At 36.7% G+C, this 22,846-nt stretch overlaps 1 protein-coding gene across 5 annotated transcripts in view; it reads right to left on the reverse strand.

The window, feature by feature from the left end:
• Positions 1–22,846, reverse strand: part of ADCY1 (adenylate cyclase 1) — a 176,905-nt gene that overhangs the window by 137,670 nt on the left and 16,389 nt on the right. The window contains exons 1-2 of one of the 5 annotated variants that reach the window (XM_064421668.1): positions 14,977–15,251; positions 14,648–14,850 (exon numbers count right to left, since the gene is read on the reverse strand). The exons of 3 other annotated variants lie outside the window; for them this stretch is intronic. In XM_064421668.1, coding sequence (XP_064277738.1) covers positions 14,648–14,850; positions 14,977–14,983 — 210 coding nt within the window. In that variant the 5' untranslated portion in view covers positions 14,984–15,251. Of the gene's footprint in view, positions 1–14,647; positions 14,851–14,976; positions 15,252–22,846 lie in introns of those variants that run through there. One more of the 5 variants, XM_064421675.1, reaches the window with a different exon arrangement.

The following is a 22,846-nucleotide window of genomic DNA, read 5'->3' on the forward strand; positions in this document are numbered from 1 at the left end:
TCTCCCTCTTCTTGAGTCTCCCACAGGATTAGTTGAGGGACTCTTTGAAGAGTCTTTTGAAACTTTTTTCCCTATTCCAGATAGGATTTATTCTCTCCTTTTTTTTTCAAAGCAAGAATGCTTATATGTGCTTTCATGGGTGCACTTGCTCTTTCTCAATTAAATGGTAAAAAATTCTTCTACTAATTATTATTTTTTCTTTTGAGAGGACTCTGTTTACTCAGCAGACATTCTGTTCTCAGGTTCAGAGGTGCATAATAAGTGGTTCAAAATTAAAGCTGGTTTTCACTGCACAGTAACTTTCTGTTTCTACTACAAAATTATCTCAGAAAAATATGGCTGTTTCAAAAATATGTAAGTGACTTCTGGATCACAGAAAACCTTTTTACAAAGTGGCATTCATATGGATGATTATCGAAGTGCCCAAATAGTCATAGGCTAAATAATAAAAAAAGGAAACTTGAAGAGACTCCCTCAGAATTTCATTGTGCTTTCTAAAAGGTGGACTTCTGGTGTAAGTAGGACTTCAATAGTTACCACTCCCAGAGTTAAAATTTAGTAGCTAATATCAATATTTCATTTATTCTCAGAAGCATGAGTTCTCATGACAACTTATGAAGTAGAGTGGAACATGTAGGAGATATGGCCAGCATCTCCATATGAAAATTGAAATTTGCTGTAAAAGGAAAAAATCAGTGCAATTTCTGTATATCTTAATCCTTAGACACTTGATGGGAGGTATGATATGACTAAACTCTACTTCCAGTTTTCTCCATTAATTGAATTTTACTGAAAGTGATTTCTGGGTGCTATTGTTGTTCCTGTTAGGATAATATAATATAATATAATATTTACTCATTCTGTCAAAATACTTTGATAATGTAACATTTACTCATTCTGTCAAAATACTCTACGATAGGGCAATGCAATGCTTTACTTTAAAATATGAATGTCTCTTATGAGGAATGTCTCTAATGAAGGAGTCGTGAACAGCTTACAAAAATGAGTTAGTCCTTCTGTCGTTAAAACCCTCGAAAAGCAAGGCAAGACTGCTCTTTATGAAAATTGTTAGTATCATGAACAAGAAATTAAACAAAAAAATAGTTTCTCCTTTTATGGAAAATACTACCATTAGAGCAGTGCTTTATTTACAGTGTTAGACTGTACAGAGGAGAATGCTCTTGATTCTGACATGGTGTTGTTAAGTTTAGAAATTAATTTAGTCAAATAATTTTGAAAAATTTTGAGCATGCTTAATTACTAAATCTGCTCCCTCTGATTGCTGAAGTAGTGAGAGAGAGGAAAGAGAACTTCTCCCTTGTTCCTGACAGTTTCCAAAAAAGAACACACCAGAGGAGGCAGTGGAACTATTTTTCTCCAAATAAATGTATTCCTATTTTAATAAACATCCCTCTATTATTTTGGTGAAGTTTTGGTTCCAGCTGGCTTATGTCATATGCTAAGGAAATGCTGTTATGCTGTGCTATTCACATGGTTTCTGTGTTCATTTGTAACCTCGTGAATCTACAACATACTCTAAAAGGAGATTAGTGAACAGATATTTTGGTGACAATGAGTGCAGGTGTCACTGTTAAGGAAAAGATAGTAGCACTGGGATGTCTATAACCATACAAGTAAGAAATCATTACGATATCAAGGATGCTAAATACACTAATCACAGCCAGTTTTTCTGAAGTGTGTACACACAATGTGTAATTGCAGAAATGTACTTTGTGTCTCCCCCTCTGTTTGCATCCTGTTTGATCAAAGTAAAAGACACAATTTTTAAAAATTGTTTAAAGTACATGCCATACACCTTCGTAAAAAAGTTCCCTCTACAAAAGCAGAGTCATTGAGAGCCATCAAACACACCAGTCTTAAAAATTTCACTTGTTCCATCATTCTTCCTTTTAGCTTGGAAGCATGCTCTGGCAGAAAAGTTAGTGCACCTCCCTCCCATGTTATAGACTGTTTGTTGTTTATCCTGCCCAAAGCATTTACCTCTGAGGTTAGGTAGCAGAGACTTATGACGGAATAGCAGAAGTAGAGCTGATTGAATCATAAATGTTGAGTCCTACACCTACACCTACACTTTAAAAAATTCTGATAAAGGTAACCGATAAATGTAACTATGTCTATGCAAGACACCAAATTGATGAAGTTGCAAAATGGCAGCTTTCTCCTCATCAATACCCTCACTCAAGTATATGATGTGAATCTATTACGTTAATTTTGGCCCCTTTTTTTGAGATTCTTAAATTTTGTGCCTTTCTTAGAGAATTTCTGAAAGGAACTCATAATTCCATCATTTATACCTTTCCCAAAAGCAACAAATTAAATCTTTGTTTTGGTGTATCAAGACTTCTGGGTTTGGGTTGGGGTTTTCTTGTTGTTTGTTTTTTGTTGGTTTGGGGGTTTTTGGTTTTGTTTTTGTTTGGTTGGTTTTTTGTTTATTTTTGGGGGGGGGGTTGTGGTTTGTTGTTTTTTGGGGGGTTATTTAATTTTGTTATTTTCTTATTAGAAGAAAAGAAAGCAGCACTTATGCACAATAACTTTTGTTCTTTTTTGCTTTTTTAATTAAGAAAGAAAGCTGATTTTTAGGGAATTGGAAAATACCATACAGAAGACTTACAGGTAGCCTATAATAGAGCACTGATATATGAAATTTTAGATAAAAGAAATAATGAACTGGATGGAAAATACAGGCTGAAATACCTTTAAGTATAACTTCTAAATTGCTTCAAACTTTTCCAAATAATGAATGATTTCATAAAAGCTGTACTTCTGGGGGAAAAAAAAGACCAAAGCACACAGCAATATTCTTTTACAAACGGCTGGCAAAATTGCAACAGTACTGTTTGAAACTTCCCAATGGTAAGCATTGGGCTGTTGCACTTCAGATATAAAAAAAATTAAAAATGGTATTTTTTGTCTCCACCTGATCCCTGGTTTTTATATATAATGTGTACCTACTGATACACATGTGTTACTGACATCATGGTTATTTCTCTTGGTCTCATATTTGTATGCACAAGCTCAGCTGATGTTAGTATGAACAATCTTCCCATATATCAAACTAGAACTTCAGATAGATAACTGGAGGTTACTTCTAGATAAAGCAAAAACTCTCTCCAAACCCCACAGAAGTGGCACTATTCAGAAGACAAAATCTGAAGATTACCTGTGAGGGAAAAAAAAAATCCTAGTCATCCATATTACTTTCTGGGTGTACAGGAGGAACTGGCTTTCCACAGTTTTTCAGTATATGAGAGGCTATGAATGCCTCTCAGAGAAGATATGACAGATGTGATACCTCAGCTACAGCTTTCTCTTACTCTTATTGTGTACCGCACTCCGGAGTGTCACAGGTTCACAGAACATCTACCTTAAACACAATAATATGGTCTCAGTCACTTCCATCTGTGGAAAGATGACACAACTACCTACCCAGAAAAATGCCAAAATATTCTTTCTAATGCCTTATGTGTCACATCCCATGTATTTCTTAGTCCTGAGAAGATACAGGCAAATGTTACTGACATGGTTTAGGAATGGTATTCCTCAATTTAGTGTTCTTGCTGAAAAACTCCAAACCGTGCAAAAATACTCCAAAACATATGCAAACTCTCTTGCTCCTTCTTTCCCCTCCCTGTCCTCCTGCAGCAGCTGGAGAGAAGAATTGGAGGGACAAAAAGTAAAGATCATTGGTGGAGATAAGAACAATTTACCAGAAACAACACTGAAATAAGGATGGTAACAGCAGCAGTATCACTGACAGATTGCACAGGAGAGGCAAATGATTCAGACACAATTGTTCACCACCAGCAATGCCCTGAGCATGGGAATACTCTTGCCCCTGGCAATGATAGGAGGTGGTATAGGTCTTGTGGCTACTGCAAACGTTAACCCTTTCCTAGCTGGAACCAGGGCAGTTACTTATATTTCTTTCCTGATTTAGCTGTTGCGTTCTTTTGTAGTATATTTTAAGCTATCATAGAACAAATAAGCCCTCAGTTCTTCAGTATACTGGAAGTGTACTGGTATACAGTTCTGCACACTGGGAAGTTTTCTATGGGTTTGGGGTTTTTGGACATTGCAATTGCTCCCAATCACAATGAATAGCTACTATCTATCACAAAATACTTGAAATATGTTTCCAAAGCCATTTCAAATAATTTCTATAGAGATTGTGGCCAATTTTTATTTATTTATGCATGCTATTAATTCACAGAGTCCAGATCACCAGCCTCTGAAGTTATTCTATATGAATCCAAATTCTCAGCTTTGCTATATGGAATACATGGCTCCTTCCCCCATAAGAATCAATCTATCTCTTTTTTAAATCTGCAGTAACTAAATACATCAATATTGTGGGGATATAAAATCCAAGCTAGTTAGAAACCTTTAATGGCACCACAGTTGCTAGGCGATTGGACCTTCAGATGATAAGTGAAGATTTTTTTCATTTGAGTCCTGTGCATGTTTGAGAAACAGCAGTTAGTGGCCTCAGTCTGGCGCCTAGGTGCTGCAGACAGGAAGCATTTCTTATCTAGAGTACAGCTCTTAGGCTACAGATGCAGAATGAGACCATGGCTTCCGTTCAGCAAGGGCAGAGTCATTTTCAGATTGTGCCTGTAACAACCCAAAGAGGATAACTGCCCAGTCTGAGTGGGACAGCCTCCTTCCTGGGCTCTGTGCCATGAACCCTTCACAGCCGATTGTGTGCCACACATGGAGTGAGCTCACTGTCACCTCATGCTGCTTGGCATGATCTGATTCCACACATAAAATATACTCCACAATGTCCCCCATGCAGGGCCTGGCTTTCTCAAGAGTGACAGTTATGTCTTGAGCCCATGTATGTTCTGACAGCTGGAACACACTTCCAGCTTTTCACTTAGGCCCTCTCAGTCAACAGCATTTTCTGTGAAAACTCAGAAGTGATACATGAAGTTTTGCCAACAAACCTTGCTGGGGCAGAGGGCTATTCTGGTGAGAAAACATGGGTTTTCTGGGTCTGAGCTCTGTTCTCTAGTGCACAAGCTTGGACTTGTCAAGCCTATGAACTGTGTTGCTCAGGATGAAATACTATCCCCAGGCTTACTCTGTGCGCTGCACAGCCACTGAACCATCTGTCTGGTGCTGAGATGGTGCTCTGTGCTGTACACAGGCTATTTCCAAAGAGGACTTGAATTTTGCAACGGGAAAGTTGGGTGCATAAAACCTGGGAAATGCAACATCAATCCCTAAAACCTATAAGTGCCTTTCTTGAATTTAACTTCATGGTATATTTTCAAGGTCTGGGTGACAGCCATGGATACAATCAGGTTCCCAAGTCAGTGTGTGTCAGTTAGGTATAATCACAGACATACTGCAGATGAGAAAGTACACACAGATTCAACTCAAGAAGCTGTCCAAATGTTACACTGTAATAAAGTCACTGTTAAGAAATCATGCTGAAATTATTTACTTAAGATCCCATATAACAAGTTCAAGTAATTTTTGGTGACCCAAGCAGTGTCCTGTACACAGTTCCATGTCAAGTATGGAACTTCACATTTATTTCATGCCACTAAAAAAAGTTTGCTCCCAAATGTCCAGAAGTATACAGAAGTCTTCTAACAAATTACGTTGAAATTAAATTGAATGACTAAACTATGAGGACTTGGTTCTCCCTCACTGGCAAAACACCTGATCCTTTACCAGATGAATGAAGCCAGATGGAGATAAAGAGAGGAAAAAGTGCATGTCCTGTTGCCCTGGTTGTCTGTGTACTGTTAAAATGAAAACATGACTGTATCAGTACTAAACTGATCTCAGTCAGTTTCCCCTTGCACCAAAAAGATTGCCTGCTAGACCTGACAACTGTCCTCTTGTATCACTTTTTTTTTGTCTCCATGCAGACATTTGATGCAGTTGGTGAATGATGTCACTTGTGGTCAATTGTCCTGAAAAGATGAAAATGCTTGCCTTGAGGAAATCATGTTCTATTACACAGAGCCCAGTTACTTTTCTCCCCATTGTGCTTTACAACTTGCAAGAGCTGTTTTTACAGATAATAAGACTTTTACTCTGCAGGGTCATTTAAGCTACAGTGTCTTCTGTCACTGTTGGCATTTGAGAGCTTTAATACTGTCAGAGTTAAAGGAGCAGCTTAAGAAGAGATGGAGAATGTTAGCCATTTTCTTGTTCAACTTTGAAAATTATTTTTGCAATGAGAAGCCAGCTATACCATATGTCACTAAGAAACTGATTAAACAAGTGATTGATAGAAGATTTAACAAAACAAATTTTGGTCACATTTGCACTTGATGGACAGATTGATTAGGACCACAAGAGAATATTCCTCTGTTTAATTACTGTAATTAAAAATGTAATCAATCAGTCATTTTTTTTCAAGAGAAGCCAAATAAATTCTAAAGATTTAGGATTAAAGGACCAAATCCTACTGATTTTCAGTTATTGATCCTAAAAATCAAGTTTATTGCTGGAACTTCTGTACGGTAATGATTAAAAACAGTCTGCGTGTGCTAAAAAATGGAGGCATGATTCCATGGTTGGGAGTTCGAGTAACATTCCAAACTGATTTATACAAACCTCATGGCTGGATCAGGAGCTTAGAAATAAGAGTCTGAAAATTTTGTGATCAACAGAGTGTTTTGAAAGATATACCATAAGGGCACAAGACTAATAAATTCTTCATTACATGATTGTCTTGTTGTGTGTACATGTTCTGGTTCTGTTTTAATGTAACATCATTTAAATGCAAAAAAAAAAAAAAGGCTCTGGAAAAAAGTCAGAATATTGTAAATGCCAGTTATACAAAAACATGGAGTTGAACTGTGGAAATAAATTAAGTATTAACTCAAAAACTTGAAGGTGTAACAGGATATAAATCACGGGGATTTTTTAGGAGAAAGGAGGATGAAATAGCAGAAAAGGCAAAATAAAAAAAGGAAAAAGTAAACCAATGAAGTGGAACTAAAACATGCCTACTCTGTATAGAAGAGTAGAAGAATAATAACGGCTAAAATGAGAGATATGCCAAATTTGCACAGTCTTTAAGACTGTGGGGTTTTTTCTTTTTCTTCTCTTTGATGTGGGTTATTTTAATTTTGGGAGTTTTTTGTCAAGTTCATACTTTGGTCTGCCTTGTAATAGAGGAGTTTGGGCTATCTTGTGTTTAAATGAAAAAAAAAAACAGGTAAAGAACATAGAATGCTATTCTTTGAATTCTGAACAAGATGACTTTCTGGTTTGGTTTTCTTGGGCTTTTATAGCTATCAAAATACTCAAAAAATCATCCCAACTTTCATTTAATTTCCTCCTGCTTAAAAACTCTCTAGTGGGTCTCTTTTCTGCTTTGAATGTCTTTTCAGTTCTGCTTAGCTTAAGGTTGTCCATCAAATTAGGATTGTACGAACTTAAGAGAAATAGCGTTATTTCCATCAATATATTATAAAAGAATGCAAACAGCAGAATTTTATGCCCTGGAAAAGAAAAGAGTGGCATTTAACTGAGTTATTGAGTATTCTGAATATTTCTTTTTCTGCTCCAAAACAAATGAGAAAAGAGACATAATATGTTAAGCCCCAAAGCAAGCTGTACACTAGTAACAAAACAGTAAAAGCCAATTGCAACTACTGTAATATGTCATATTATATCTTCTGTAACTGTACACAAATCCCCTCTTGCTGTTTGCTGTCTTTATTGCACAAATAAAGAAATAATAAGTCTAGAATAGGACATGTACTCTACAGCGCTGCTGTACTTTTGCCTTCTTTTGGTATTGGGTCTGCTTGTTGTCTGACCTCAAAGTGGCAGAATAAATCCATGACTGTATTTGGCTACGTTTACAACAGCAAGCAAAATGCCCAACAGGTGCGCAATTGGAAAGAGGAGGTGCTCAGGATGCCCAAAATAGGTGCATTTTGGAAGAGGTTTCTTTGGACCAGCTCTAGTTTGCCCAGTTTCCACTGCAGTCTCTGCTCATAAAGACATAAGATGCATTACCAGAATAAAGAGATTGGGCTTTTTCTTCATCCCCTTCCAATACAGCAAAAAGTAGAGATCACTTTTTTAAAAGATCTGCTGCCCTACAAGTCTCAAAGGACTTGTATCGTAAAGACTGCACAGGTAGAGAAAAAGTTGACACATCACAAAGCTATGTGCTGAATCATGCTAATGTAAATGTGTTTAAGAGGAGTTAATAATAAAAGCAAATATAGCACTGTTGACTATACTATGTGTGTATGAGAAACCTACAATATACCGAAGAACCGAGAGATGTTAGTTACTCCATGAGAAAGCCTTGATGCCTAAAGGAAGATTAAAATAATTCTTACCTAGTCATTCAAAAACCTGTCAACCATTTTAATATTTTTTAATGTCTGCTGATAACAGTAGACTCCTGAAATAAGTAGTTCCTAAATCATTATATGATGCCACCAGAAACAATCCTAGAAATTGCAAGGGTGCAATAGAGGATTTAGGAAAGGTATGTGATACTGAAGTAAAGCTTCATTATAATTTTGCAGACATTAAGAATATTTTATACCAGAAATGTAAATAAGTAACTATCATTTCACAGGAAATAAGTGACTCTTCATTTTTTCTTTTTTCTTTTCCTTTCTGTACTGAAGAACAAAAATATATGCAAATCACACATTCTTGCAGCAACTTCATATTATTTACACTATTTTTTATGACACTGAAAAGCATTGTGCATATTAGATTAGTCTAATGAAGACTCTGCTTTACTGTTATCATTAACAGACTGGTTTTATGTATATTTTGTAGTGAAATTAAAAATAATTTTTAAAATGTTTTATGTCAAAACCTTCAAAAGTTTTCTTGTGTGATTGTCCTAATGGTCTGACAAAGTATCCACTTTAACAGTCCATGAACCCTTCTGTGAGAGATCCTAATTTACACAGACTCATTAGTGGTAGTTCTCCTACCTTCAGAGGTAAAAAACAGTGATCTGATCCTAATTTCCTCAATGAAATCCCCTGAAGTACTTCTTAAAAGAGCATCACACATGGAATCATGCAGTACCTGAAAGCTGAGAAGATAGTGCAAGTTCAAGTTACACCTCCATAAAAACTGGAGGTGTTTAGTTAGTGATTTTGAAAGAGGATGAGTTTTTGCAAACAGTATGAACCTCAAAGAAATAAAATATGAGTGAAAACAAAACAAAATAACTGGGGAATTTTGACAAGGTCGAAGACCACACAGCTCAAGAGTACACACCCTTAGCAGATGAAGTAACAACAGATTGCTTAGAGAAATAAGAGTTGCAGGGAGAAACAATGAAGCAAATGAAACAATAAAGCAAATAGCTTGCACCAATTAAATTCCATCTAAACAGTGTAGAAAGTAGGTAGTCAGACCAAATGGATATATGCTTGTATGCCAATACAGAATGAGGAACTGGGATGAATGAAAACCAACTAAGATCATGTTAGAAGGCAGAAGTGGCTATTATTATTGGTTTTATATAGGAAAAAGTGACAAAAAACTATGAAGAACAACTGAATCTGCAGGAAAAGCAGTCAGGGAAAAGGCAATGCAATGCTTAAAGGAAAGTTGTGTCTGTGAACATGAAGTCTGTCTCTGTAGTATTTTTATTTAAAAATTAATCTGAACTATCACTAGTGCAAATCACAGGGTCACTACTTCTGTTCACTTTTAGGCATCTCCAGCAACTTCTAGTTCCATCTAGAAGTTAGAGTATCTTCCATTAAGTCCAAATGCCAGCTAAAACACTAGTCAGAGATGAAATCCATGATGTTCACACAAAGTTCTATCAATTTTAGAAACATGACCCTATGCCTTACATTACATAAATAACAATTGCCCCAATGCAATTCATTTTAATAAAACCCCAAATGCACAGTCTATAATCAACTAAATAGTCTATAATAAACTGAATTTTGACAGTAATCACTTCACATGATCTTGTTCACTTTTGTATGTACATGAAAACCAGAATGATAGAAATTTTGCTTTAATAGCTTAGGTTTCCACACTGTATTCTAAAAATTTAGTTATTATAGCTATGTTATTTTTACCAGACTATCTACATGTCTCTAACATTTTGAAAGTTATTTTAAATTCTGGCTTTTATTATGTTGCATTTGCTATGTTGCCTTGCTATGTTGCATCTGCTATGTTGAAAAAAAAAAATAAACAACCCAAACACATTTATTTAAAATAGGCAAATTTTAATATTGAGTAACTAATGCGTCTATTTTGATATAATTAACTAAGCACAAGAACTAAGATTCAAGTTTTTAAGAGAACTCTAAATAATTTTGTTCATGTTAATATGTCTGTAATTTTGTTCAGATTACATGAATTATGTACAACTCCACCCTTAAAGACCTGTGCTAATAGGGATATTGAGTGAGATATTTTTCCATGGCAAGGCATTGTGCAATGAATTCAGTGTAAAAAATACACCAAGTAATTACATTTCTGCCTGCCTAAATTTCCCCTGTAGGATCAGTGGATTTTAGGAACTTGCCAGCTGCTAAGCAGCTACTGTGTTTCACCTCAAGTAGCAGCTTTTCAGCAATGCACTAGGCAAAATAACTCCTCTAAATCTGTAAAGTCTCAATGCTATCAAATGGACCAATATATCTAACTCATCACCTGTATAATTGCACAATTAATGAAACCTAGTGGTCGCTGGCTCCAGTAATACACTATGCAGTACCAACTTACAAGTGCTATCCTTTGAGGTAGGGACCACCAGTTCTTTGGGGTTTTTTTAGTAAGCAGTGAATGCACAATATGGCATAGCATTTTGAGTAACCAAGACAAGACTACTGATAGAAGTAGGATACAAGCATAAGTCGAACAATAATTTGATCTACTAAAGCAACATTTTAGCATAAATGAATCAGTTTATTTAGGGACTTATGACCTTGCACAGTCAAGAGAGCCAGTCGCTAACTGCCTTCAAAGGTGCATGTCAAAAGGTTGAACACTGCTTGTATGTCTCCTGAGAATAGCACAGTGCTACAAAGCACTCTGAGCTCTGAAAAACTCTACCCACGGAAACGCAGTCTCTCTGCCTGAGAGACTTGAAACTCTCTCTTATGCAAGTTTATCCTTCTAGGTGCAGTCCTGTGTTCATACTGCTTCTGGTTTCAGTGTTTGAACAGATTCTTGAAGCTGTGTGCTACATTCTCATCAGTACTGTTATAAACACATGAAATGGGGAGTGAGTGGGGGGAGGCACAAAGGCAATGTGAACCAGCTGAAGCAGAGACTGCCCTGATGCTACTTTCTGTTGACTCTTGTTCCTGTCCTGAGTCAGCAATCACAAGTTTAATCGGCTTGGAGAACTCACCTGACTAAAACCAACCCACTATGTACAAATAATCTTATTTTTCCAAGTTGTACCCCTTGAGGGATCACATTCTTTTCAACAGTTAGCAACATGAGAATCACCACTGTATGAAAATAATTTCCAGCTAAACAAAGTTAATTAAGCAAGATGTCACAGATATTGCTATTAAATCATAAAATATTGGTCATGGTTATTTCCACAGGGAGGCTGGTAACAGTGATGAAGATGCTGACTTTAAAGATGATGTATTTAAGTTAGTTGCAGTGGTAAAAGAGCCTTGAAGAGGGCTTCAAACATCTGGTTTATTTAACAGTACAGGTGCAAAATAGAAGAGTGGAATGAATAGCTTTTGCTAAGCCTCAGCTCTATCAAGAAAATCCTCTTCAGGAGAATAGTCCAGAGTATCTTGAATCAATAATAAACCTACATTCTGAACCTGGCAGGGATTTCTTAGGCATGTGGTCCCCTGACCACAGAGCTCTCATCTATGCTGACCAAGTAGAAAAAGGTATGGCAGGTAATATAATAAATATATATATAATATATATATATATAATAAATATATAATAAATATATATATAATATATAATAAAATAATAAATAAATATAATAAAACAAAATACCTCCAGTCTCCTAAAGACACTAATTATGGACTAAGTACAGTAACTGTCTCCTGCTACTATGTTGTCTATGGACTAGGAAAGTTTTGGATCAACTGCACTGGATCTACATTCTGAAAAGTTCTAAAGGCCCTCCGGAAAGACCATAATATGCTAGAATCACAGACTCACAGAATGGAAAATAGCTAACTACAAAGAGAATTAACAACTTGTATCAGAGGTGCAGTCTGAATGCTATAGAGGAAAGCTTTGGGAAATGACACAGAACTAAGGGTAAAAGGGAGAAAAACTTAGATTTCCTTACAAAAATGTAGATGTTTCTGGGAAGGAAGCTCCAAGAAGAATGTTAAGTTTTTCGTTTGTGGGGGAGTTTTTTGTTAGTCTGTCCAAGTTTCTTTTTGTTTGTTTTTTCCTTTTATCCTAGCTGAAAGCAAAGGGAATTTTATATTTTATCAGAGAATGCAGTTGGGCCCAATGTGTTTGAAAGCTACAGAGACTACTATCATATCTGCAGTCATGAAGCCACAAGTAAAAAAAGTAAAAGAGATGGTTACAAACAAAAAATGTTCCTGTCCTTGCTCTAAGCATAGATAGACAAGCAAGAGACAGCCTGCCCACTCCTAAGACCGAAAGACAGGTGGACAAGAGCTCCCAACACAGCTAACTGGGATACTGCCAGTTAGCAGTGTTCATTTGAAAAAAAAAAAAAACAAACCCCAATCAGGTAACTAAAATCCAAAACCCGTAAATCAATCATCTAATGTAGATGATGGAAACAGTATTAGTATGAGCCAGTTAGGGCAAGCCAGCCACCCCTTTCTAGGACTGACAGAACGGAGCAGAAGACCAGCTCTAACTGCAGTACATTTTGACAGACACCAAATCATTGCAGAGATCCCACAAAGAGTTAAGAAGTGAAACAGTCAAACCCAGAGCTCCCCAATGGAGTAATTCTTCACAAAAGATCAAAGCTCAAAATCAATGTTTTTAGCAGTTGCTGAAGGTTATGAGTATCATGCAGTATTTTGATGACATTTTTCTATTTAAATAAGCACCTCAGGAGAAGAGTACAAAAACCAAATGTCTCTTGCAAAGATATGTCGCACAGTTCCAATTCAGCAATATTTAATTCAACTTCTGCAAAACTTTTATTAAAAATAAATCCTCAATTTTTCCACATCTTCAGCTTTCTTCATCTTTCAGAGCAGTTTGCTCTGAAAATTTTTACTATGCAGCGGCACTCTGGCAAATTCAGGAATTCAGATGTGTTGTGAAATAGAGCGTAGCTTGGAAGTATTAAGAATGCTAATGTCAGGTTCATCAACTGTGGCATTAAAGCTATTGCACAGGCTGTTGGCTGATCTGGTGATGCAAATAGTGGCTGATGCACACTGGTAGCTGAATACATCCAGCCTGTGTTTCACTGCACAGAGGTGTGGGGCACTACTCTGAAAAAACAAGTGTGGTTTCACAGTGTTTTGTACAGCCAACCCGATGTTTTCATATGTACAAATATAGGATGGAATCATGAAATACCACTGTGAGATGCTACATGGGAAATTATCAAGACCAACACAAAAAAGAGATCAGGGAGAAAGAAATTAAGCAAGACCTGTAACCCTGTCACGAGATTTGAAATAGCACAGTAGGAAATCCATAGGAGTGCAAATCCTTTTCGTCCCATACAGTTATTGCTTGTTACATAGTTGGTTTTGGCTATTGCCTTTCAAGCTGCGAAGGCCTAGACACTTCTCTGCAGAAATTAGAAGTCTGCCTGGGTATAATATGTGAATTAATAATTCCGAGTTATCTAAAATGGAAATTAGACTGCCAGATATGTCCCACTAATGATCCTTTTAAAGTCAGAACAGCAATTTCAGAAAAATTATTTCCTCACAAATGTAGGTCAGTCACTGTATTTCACTGATCAGATAACTGAAATATCTTAACCTACTTAAAGGAGTTAAAATTTAAACTTACTTCCAAAGTCATCCATTGCAAAGTGATATGTCTCTGTGTGAATCTGTGTTCTGTGTATGTTATACATAAATGTATTTTTTATATATGTGTATATATATATCTATACATTCGTAACTCCAATTTAGCATGACATTCCTAATATTATCATAAAATCAAAACTTATAAAATATAAACCATCAGTGCAATAGTCCTTGATTACTTCTATTACTTTTGATTACAATTCAACCCAAATTTTCATGTCCCCCTGCCATATTGCCCAATGTTTTACAGATTTGCAAGTGAGCGAGAGATGCTAATGCATTCATATACAATACATCTTGACATGCTTTATTTGGTTTTCTATTTAAGTGCTTAGCCAATCCATGTAGCAATAGGAACACATGTAATATGTTAACGTGAGTATACATGCATGATACTCCTGCAAATGATTCTCACCTTCCGGGAAATATACACGCCATGCTCCTAAATGCAGATGGTATTAATCAGAAAGGATTGAAATTTTTACAACAGGGATTTACCATTTTTATAAACATTTTTTTGTTCAGTATTAATTAAAAATAGGCAAAATAAGGGCAGTGTTTGCCAAACTAGAAATAAAAGAAATGTAAATCTACAATTTTAACATAATTCTGCTTTAAACACTTACTAAAAAATATACCCATTGCCAAGGGATTTATGATGCACTCACCATTAAAAAAGTCCAATTTTTATACAGCAACCATTCATTCATTCTAATGAACCATGACTCTTGAATTCTACCCTTGCTTCTAACATAAGAAACCAGAGGATGTCTAGTCAGGGTGAAGGGAGTAGCATTGCAGAATTGTCTACAGTGTACTATCAACTTTGAGGTTGTTGCATTTGGTGTTGCTCCTTCTAAGAACTTCTGAACTAGAATAGAATACAATTCACAGTGCAAAAACCTAAGTTCACAGAATATTGAAAATATGAGCTTGTTTGGTAGTCCTTGAAGCTGAACCACTATAGGACAAAGATAGTATCTAACCCACCACTGACCTCCCATCTCAGGGGCAGTAATGACTGTGGTGAGCAATGTGGCACCATGGGTCTGATCATAGAATCACAGAATCATGGAATCACAAAGTGGCTTGGGTTGGAACTACTAACAACCACTGCAGTGGGCAGGGAGACTTTTAACTAGACCAGGTTGCACAGAACCTGATCAAAACTGGATTGGAACACTTCTGGGAATTGTCCTAGTTTTGTTCAGTGCAGGCTTAATTTTTTGCAGTAGCTGGGAGCAGCTGCGCATAGCTGAGGGGACATGACCAGAACCCAGATGTTATTTGATACCACCTCCTGTCGTTGCTACGGGCTCTTTGGCTTGGGAGGAGAAAGGCATTCCTTTTGGTGGGAAAAAACATGGTGGGTGAAACAGTTCAGTAATGTTTTATTTTGCATTAAATTATTTCTTTGTCCTATTTGTTTTGCTACTAATACTGTTGCGGTTCATTTTCTTACCTCATTGCTGTTTCCAGTAAATTGTTGTCAGCTCAACTTGAGATCTTTGCTTTGTGTGCCTCACATTGGCGGGAATGGGAAGTGGAGCAACTTGTGGTCTTTTTAGTGGAAGTATTGCATTGGAGAGTACCATTCCTAAACCATGAAGAGATCTACAGCTTCTCTAGCAATCTTGTTCCAGTCTTACCAACCTCACAGTAAAGAATTTCTTCCTAACATCTAAATCTAAACCAGCCTTTCTTCAGTTTAAAAGCATTGCCCCTTGTCCTGTTGCTACATGCCCTTGCAAAAAGTTTCTCTCCATCTTTCTTGTAGGCTCTATTCAGGAACTGGAAGGCTGAAATTAGTTTACCCAGAAGCCTTCTCTTCTCCAATCCCAACTTTCTCAGCCTTTACATAGGAGACATGGTCTATCCCTCTAATCATCTTGGTGGCCTCCTCTGGACTCCCTCGAAGGCTAGTATCCTTCCTGTGCTGGGGACTACAGAGCTGAATGCTGTTCTGTAGGTGAAGTTTCACCAGAGCAGAGAGGCAGAATCACCTCCTGGACTGGTCACGCTGCTTTTGATGCAGCCAAGGATGGTCCTGCTCTGCCCTGCTCACCCAGCCACTACCAGTACTAGTTTGCCCAGTCTGCAAGGGGAATGACAGTTCATTTTAATTATTGAACTGTATGGTCAGCACATACAGTCATACGTACATACACAGCACATGGTCACTTGGTGATGATTATGGGTAAGATTATCACTAAACCTATAATTTCTTGCTATTTAATACACAGAACCATAACTGCATCTAGTTTTTGCTGCAGTGGTGCAAGATTTGCCCCAGCCTGACATGATTCCAAGGACTTGCATGAATTTCATTGACAGATTATCCCACTATTATGTAGAGAGAAGAGGAAAAGAGAAAAAAAGGGAGTGGGAAGCAATTTCCAAAACCTGCTACCAGGAGTATGGATATCAGTAAAATACCTAGGAAAAAGCTCTATCAAAAACAACACTGAACATTGTGTTTAAAAATATGTGTTTAAAAAAAATTGGATGTGGCACTCAGTGTCACGGTTTATTTGAGATGTTAGGGCATGGGTTGGACTCAATGATCTTAAAGGTCTCTTCCAACATAGTGATTCTTTGATTCTGGGATTCTGTGATTCACCCAATACTAAGCATGGTGAAGCAAGCACAAAATTGTGAGTGGGTAATGGGCCATAAAATAAGAGTTTCTGTAATAGTTAAATGTACCATATTCTTGACCATAATCTCCATGATGGTAACTGTGATATGAAAGTCTAGATATCCAAACACATATCCAAAGAATACTGACACACAGAGAAAGTTCAGCTTCCTGTTCTCTAAGACACGAGTAAAGATCTCCTTCAGCTGTTGCATGCAGTTTAAATACCTGAGGTGAGGTTTACTTCATTCCAAACAGAAAAACAGCACAGCACTGCAGTCATCCCCTAAGTCAACTGGATTATTGGATGCTTCCCTTTCACCACTAGTCTGAGATCAACCTTCCTTCTTTCTGCTGCAGTCCTTCTACACTCTATTTGGCCTCACTTTCTGCTTTATAAATCTTTGTACTTTGGCAGCTGTAACCGTTCCTTGAGCTGCAAAGAGAAGTCCTTTTCCTGTAACAGATCAGTGCCAGAGAGATACACATGGAGCAAACCCTTCAGCAAAACTATCAGTGCTCTGCTGAAGTGTTCACTACCAAAAGCATACCTTCAGAGGAAGGTGAAGGACATGATGTTACAGTGACTAATAAAAAAATTAAAAAAGGATTATTTCCAAAATATGCAGGAAGCTTTTGATTAGATGGAACAGTTCCTTCCTTCTGTGAAATCAGTTCCATTCTACGTGTACGTATATTTGCCTTAAGGAAACATGGATGCATTAATGATACAAATAGCATGATAATTTGTTAGAGTAGAAGGTTTTTGTGGGTATTGTTTATTTCTATCTGATTAAGTCTATCTGACCTTCTCTTCCCCTTTTATTTTTCTTCCTGGCATTTATTTACATAGGGGCTACTAAATGAGGGGTGGTGCTATATACAGTCGAGTGGGACACAACTAAGGAACAGCCTCTATTTATTTTAAAATAATCTACAGTCCATGTTGTCTTTCCTTTATCATAGTTTGAGAAACCTTCTCCTTTCAGGAGCATACAGGTTCCAATGCTGCTTCCAAGTGGAGCCAAATAAAATTTTAGAATAAATTTTTCTCTTTTTCTAAAGGGAAAACATCTTCATACCAACTTAACTCACCCAGATCTTCAGTTCCCACCATAGTGTCTGACTTTTTAGCACAAAATCTTAGCATATACTTCTCATATGCTTTGTCTTCTGTCCATTTTTAATGCCCTGGAAATCCCTGGCCTTGATGTTGTATTGTTTATGCTCAGTAGTGTGATTAAGAAGAAAAGAATAAGCTGTGTAGTTGCAATCACATGATAGCACAGTCACAACCTCCCTTGGTAGAATAGATAGTACTTAACTGTGTGATTCTGTTTGACAAAATATTTCTTTCCTCTCTGTATGACTTCATCAGAAAAAAAATATATTATTCTTGCTACTTAGCATATATCCAGAAAAAAAAAGTCTTTAAAAATATTTTCAGTGTACTAATTCAGTGTATTCTGAGGATACTTGGTAAATAGTTTCAATCAAACACAGAGCTAATGACTCTGGAACTATGGGGGTAAGTGTACACTGGATCAGGAAATAAAGGTAAATGCTTCATTATACAATGCATAATACCTTTCTCTCCTATTTCAATAGGGTCTCACAATTAATGAAGGACCTATCACTACGTTTTTACTATCACTGCCTGAGCAAACAGTTGCTCAGTTATGCTGGTACCATTTCAATATACATGTCTGATTGTTTGGTACCAGGTTCCCTGTCTTGACCTTTGAAACACAAAATCTTACTATAGTCTAATAATTAACAAAGGCCAATCACAAACTCAGTGGTTCCACAGTGCACAGCTGGTGTTCATGTTCACATTAAGGGAATCACCAGCCTTTGGGACTTACGGAGACACATGTGGGGGCTGCAATGTGGCCCAAAGAGCAATGCAGCATATATCCAATTTCAAAAACCAATGCCTAGAGTTAAAGGCTTAATTCTACCAAGGTCATGAGGAGTTGCATGATGAGGTATCTTTTGGATGTTTTGGCCTAATTAATTACACAGGCAAGACTTCTTCAGTGTGCAGTTCTGAGAGGTGCTCCTGGCACAGCTGAAGCATTATTGTAACACAGCTTCTGTGGCACAAGTGATCCAAGGGTATCCACCTCAGGTGCAAGTAGGAAGCCCAACTTTTTTTGGCATGGAACAGGGAGAATTGGACCTCCTTCTGCAGTGGAAAGGCAATAAAATCCATTTGTCAGAGTTTAACTACCTTTGCTTTGCTATGCCCATTATATGCCCTCTGTAATGGGACACTGGACCATTTTTATCATCATCCATTTGTACTACACAGATTTTATGTGTCCCTTCTGATGTGGAGTCTGAGAAATAGCAAGTGATTTCTGAGCTGACATTTACCAAATGAATTAAAAAGTGATTTCCTGCCTATTCTTGGCATTTGCTTCCATGTAAACCAGTTTCCATCATTATCCAAGATTTTCTAATTGTCTGCTAGTAAAGACCTGATTATGGGGAAGTTGTATGAACCAGCTGAAAGCAGTCAGCCATGTGCTGACTTGGGTGAAAAACCACACATGCCATTGGGTGCCTAATTGTCTCAAGATCATGTAGGGGTCTTAACTTGTGCCTTGCAGTCTAAGTCTCATTGAATATATGAATAATGCAGTATTCAATATATGATGTAGTTAGTGTCATGTCTTAAATTATTTCTAAAGGGATATTTAGCCTTCGTAAGAGTGAGTAGAGGATACTTTTACAAATTTATGCTTAAATGTTTTTACATTTACTGACTAGTTTGGTGATAAAACCTGAGCAGGACTCTACCTCTCTGTGAGAAAAAGAACCAAAGAATTTGTTTCAAGACTCAGAAATTAAAATACTTTAATCCATGAAACACTGCAAACAGCCAAAAGAGCACTTATTGAAATATGTACTTTACTTTTCCTTAGGCTTTTCCAGTCAAAATCCATAACACAGAAAACATTCCTACAGAAGGTCACAGAGTTTAGGTCTGTACAATTTTCTACAGATTTTCCAATGTGCTAGTCTTGCTTTAATCACCATCTGAGCAGTGTGTAAGAACAGAGTGAAATCAACATTTGTACTCAGGGAGGAAAATAAATGAAGGCAACAACTAATGGGTTTTTTCTTTCTCTGATCACCATGCGAGGTAGGGGGAGGAGAGGAGATAAATATGGAAAGGGGGAATCAAAGTAAGAAAAAGAGAGGAGGAAGAAAGATTAAAAAACAAACAAACAAACAAAAACCTAAAGAAAGCAAGAAATGGATGGATAGACAGATGATAGAAAATAATGAGAAAACAGTGGAGTCTCTAAACCTGTGTGAACTAACTTCATTTGAGGCAGCTGTCTTAACAAATAAGCAGAAGTTCTCACCTCACTTAAAATTAACAAAAAGATGAAGTAACTCTTTAAAATTTACTAACAAGTATACATAATTTAAAAAACCTTCTAATCTAGGTCATTGTTTTGTATAGTACTTGGATATGCACGAATGCACTTAGTGCAGAAATCAGGGAGAGTTATGCAAATATAGCTGAGGACAAGATCTGCTTCATTTCCCAAAACTACTGTGCCTAAAAGACCTCTTTAGTTGCACAAAAAAACCTAATAATAAAGTTACCATAGTTTTTATGTTCCCTAAATCTTACCAAGACTAATCACACTGCAAGTACTGGAAATACATTACCCAAAGCACAATTAGAAAGTCATTCATTTAGAGTGTTTTATCTCTCTTTTGGTCTTGACTTTTAATCTATCATATTTTAGTCTATCATTAAAGTCCAGTTGAGTCAATTAATACACCGCTCATACGCTATATTGATTGCACCATATAAGAAGGGTAGAATTTATACACTGTCTGCTGGTGCTGTAGTAATATTTAATTAGTCATGCAAAAGCCAAGCTTGTAATGCAGTTATCACATGGAGTTGTACGTCACAAAAAGGCAGAACAACAACAAAGGATTCAGAGCCCAAAAGTCGAAAATGCTGCTGCTCATCGCAAACAATTAAACTGTTCAAAGAGGATGTTAGTCAAGTGCTGTATGAGTGCACATGGAGATTGTGAAAAAGGTCATTAACACAATCACCTCTTTCCCACAGAAAGTATATGTGTTGAATTCAGTAACAAAGCATACACTTTTTCATAGCCAAAGCCCAAATACATTCTATTAACCAAAGAAATCCCCCTTTCCACAACTGAATGGCAATCCAAAGCGGTTGTGAGATTCAGCCATGATCTCCCAACAGACAAGAGTGGTAAAGCGCATTGCACTGAGAAGGAGATGTGTGTCAGTCCCTGGCTGGGTGATAAAGGAAGGCTACTGCTGCAGCACACAAGAAACTCTGACAGGTGTCTTATACCACACCAGTCATATTTACAGCCCAAACCTCACTTACAAGTGCAGTTGTACCATATATTTCCATGCCTTACTTTCAAATAGTCCAAGTATAAATGAAGATGATAGTGGTATGTTTTCATATGGGGGTAATATGATTTTGAAATTAACATGCTGAGGTGTGAAATAATCTTCCAGCAGACAGACAAATGCTTCTGCTTGAGAAAACAGTGTTGTGAAACAGCAGGCCCTTTGGTTGTCCTGGAAAATATATTTGTAAAGGGTTGTAACTTATATTGTCCTGGAGGCTTTTAACACTTGCATTAAAGCTTTGGTGAAGAAGAACTGTCAAAGAGTATTTATTCAGAAAAAACCTAAACTTCACTTAAAGAATGTTGAGTTATTTTTTTCCTGACAATTGATAAATGATCTTTCAAGAAGCAAACAAAAAAACTCAAGAAGTTTGATATGTTAGCAAAAAGTCACAAGCAACCAACTTAGGATATTACAGCTGCTAGTCAGGGTTACACAGAGAACTTCAAACCAAACAGAAGGCAAAAAGAATTCATAAAAGGAATTTAAACAAGAGTTTAAATTTTTTCAGCATTTTACACTTACTGCTTTTCAGTAATGACCCTCAGGTTGCATCCAGAAACCTCCATCAGATTACAACATACTCTGTAATAATAGATTTAAGATCTCCTTAGGAAAAAAAAACAATATGCAGAAAGCTAAAATAAAATATTTTATTTCAAATACTTAGAGACAAAATGGTCTTTATTTTAGGGCCAGAAGAGCTTTTTATTTTCCAAGGACTGTGAAAAAACCCCAGCCCTTCAGCTATTATCAGAGTTTCACAAACTTACCTTGTACAAAACACTTTCCAGAAATTCCAGAACATTTCCTATTGCTTTCTGACCTTAAAAACAGTTTATAAGGGAGTCTTGATGCTTATATTTAAGCAAACCCACCATTAAAATTACTGGGTGAAATGCTTATAGCAGAATGAAGCAGAACAGTCAGAGAGATACTATCTGATTTTTCTCATTTCTGCATCAATTTATTTTCTTGAAAAATGTAAGGAATGGAAGCTGCCCCAAGATGAATCCTCTTTTGAGGGTCTTTCACAAGCAGGAGTTGAGGACAACGTGCAGAAATTTATATTTGTGACTTGTGCAATAAAAACTCTGAAAATATATTAAAAAGAGAGACTTTCCCCTGGTCATAGAGATACTTAGAGATGAGTTGAGGGAAAATTTTTATGAAGTCTGTGCAAGAACACTAACAAGGAAAAGAGACAGACAGAATGAGAAATTGAGAGTCCTCTTACTCATTTCCTTTGGGAGAGAAAAACTGAATGAGGAAAGAGAGAAAATAAAAAACAGGCAGGATACTTCTTCCAATAATTTTCAGGATAAATACGCTTTGTCTTTGTGTAGATGATTGTGCACTAAAGACCATTTGCAATATTCAAATGTAATATTCAAATAGCAAAAAGCAAGTGCAGTGAAATTTTCACAAATTAAATCAGAGAGAGGAAAATGGTATTTTCTTTCATAATATTTTATAAAACAAAGTCGCTTATATTCCTCACATCATAAACTTTTTATCTATTTTTGATCACTTTGATTTTTGTGCTGAAGTATGCTTCAACCATGTGCTGCCAAGAATATTGACACAGGTAAAGGTCTATAATGTACATAGCAAAGTCCTTCTAACTCACAAGATTTGTGAAGCTGCTCCTGGGAATTATATCTGTTAGCGATGGACTACAGAGCAGTCTGCCTCTTCTTTTTTGTTTGTCTAACCAGTGACTCCTCAAACTTCCTCTCAAATACACCCATCTTATATCCACTTCTCATATGTTGTGGAACAAAATGAAGCCCAA

Source organism: Passer domesticus, chromosome 1 (genome assembly GCF_036417665.1).
Source record: "Passer domesticus isolate bPasDom1 chromosome 1, bPasDom1.hap1, whole genome shotgun sequence".
Classification (NCBI taxonomy): domain Eukaryota; kingdom Metazoa; phylum Chordata; class Aves; order Passeriformes; family Passeridae; genus Passer; species Passer domesticus.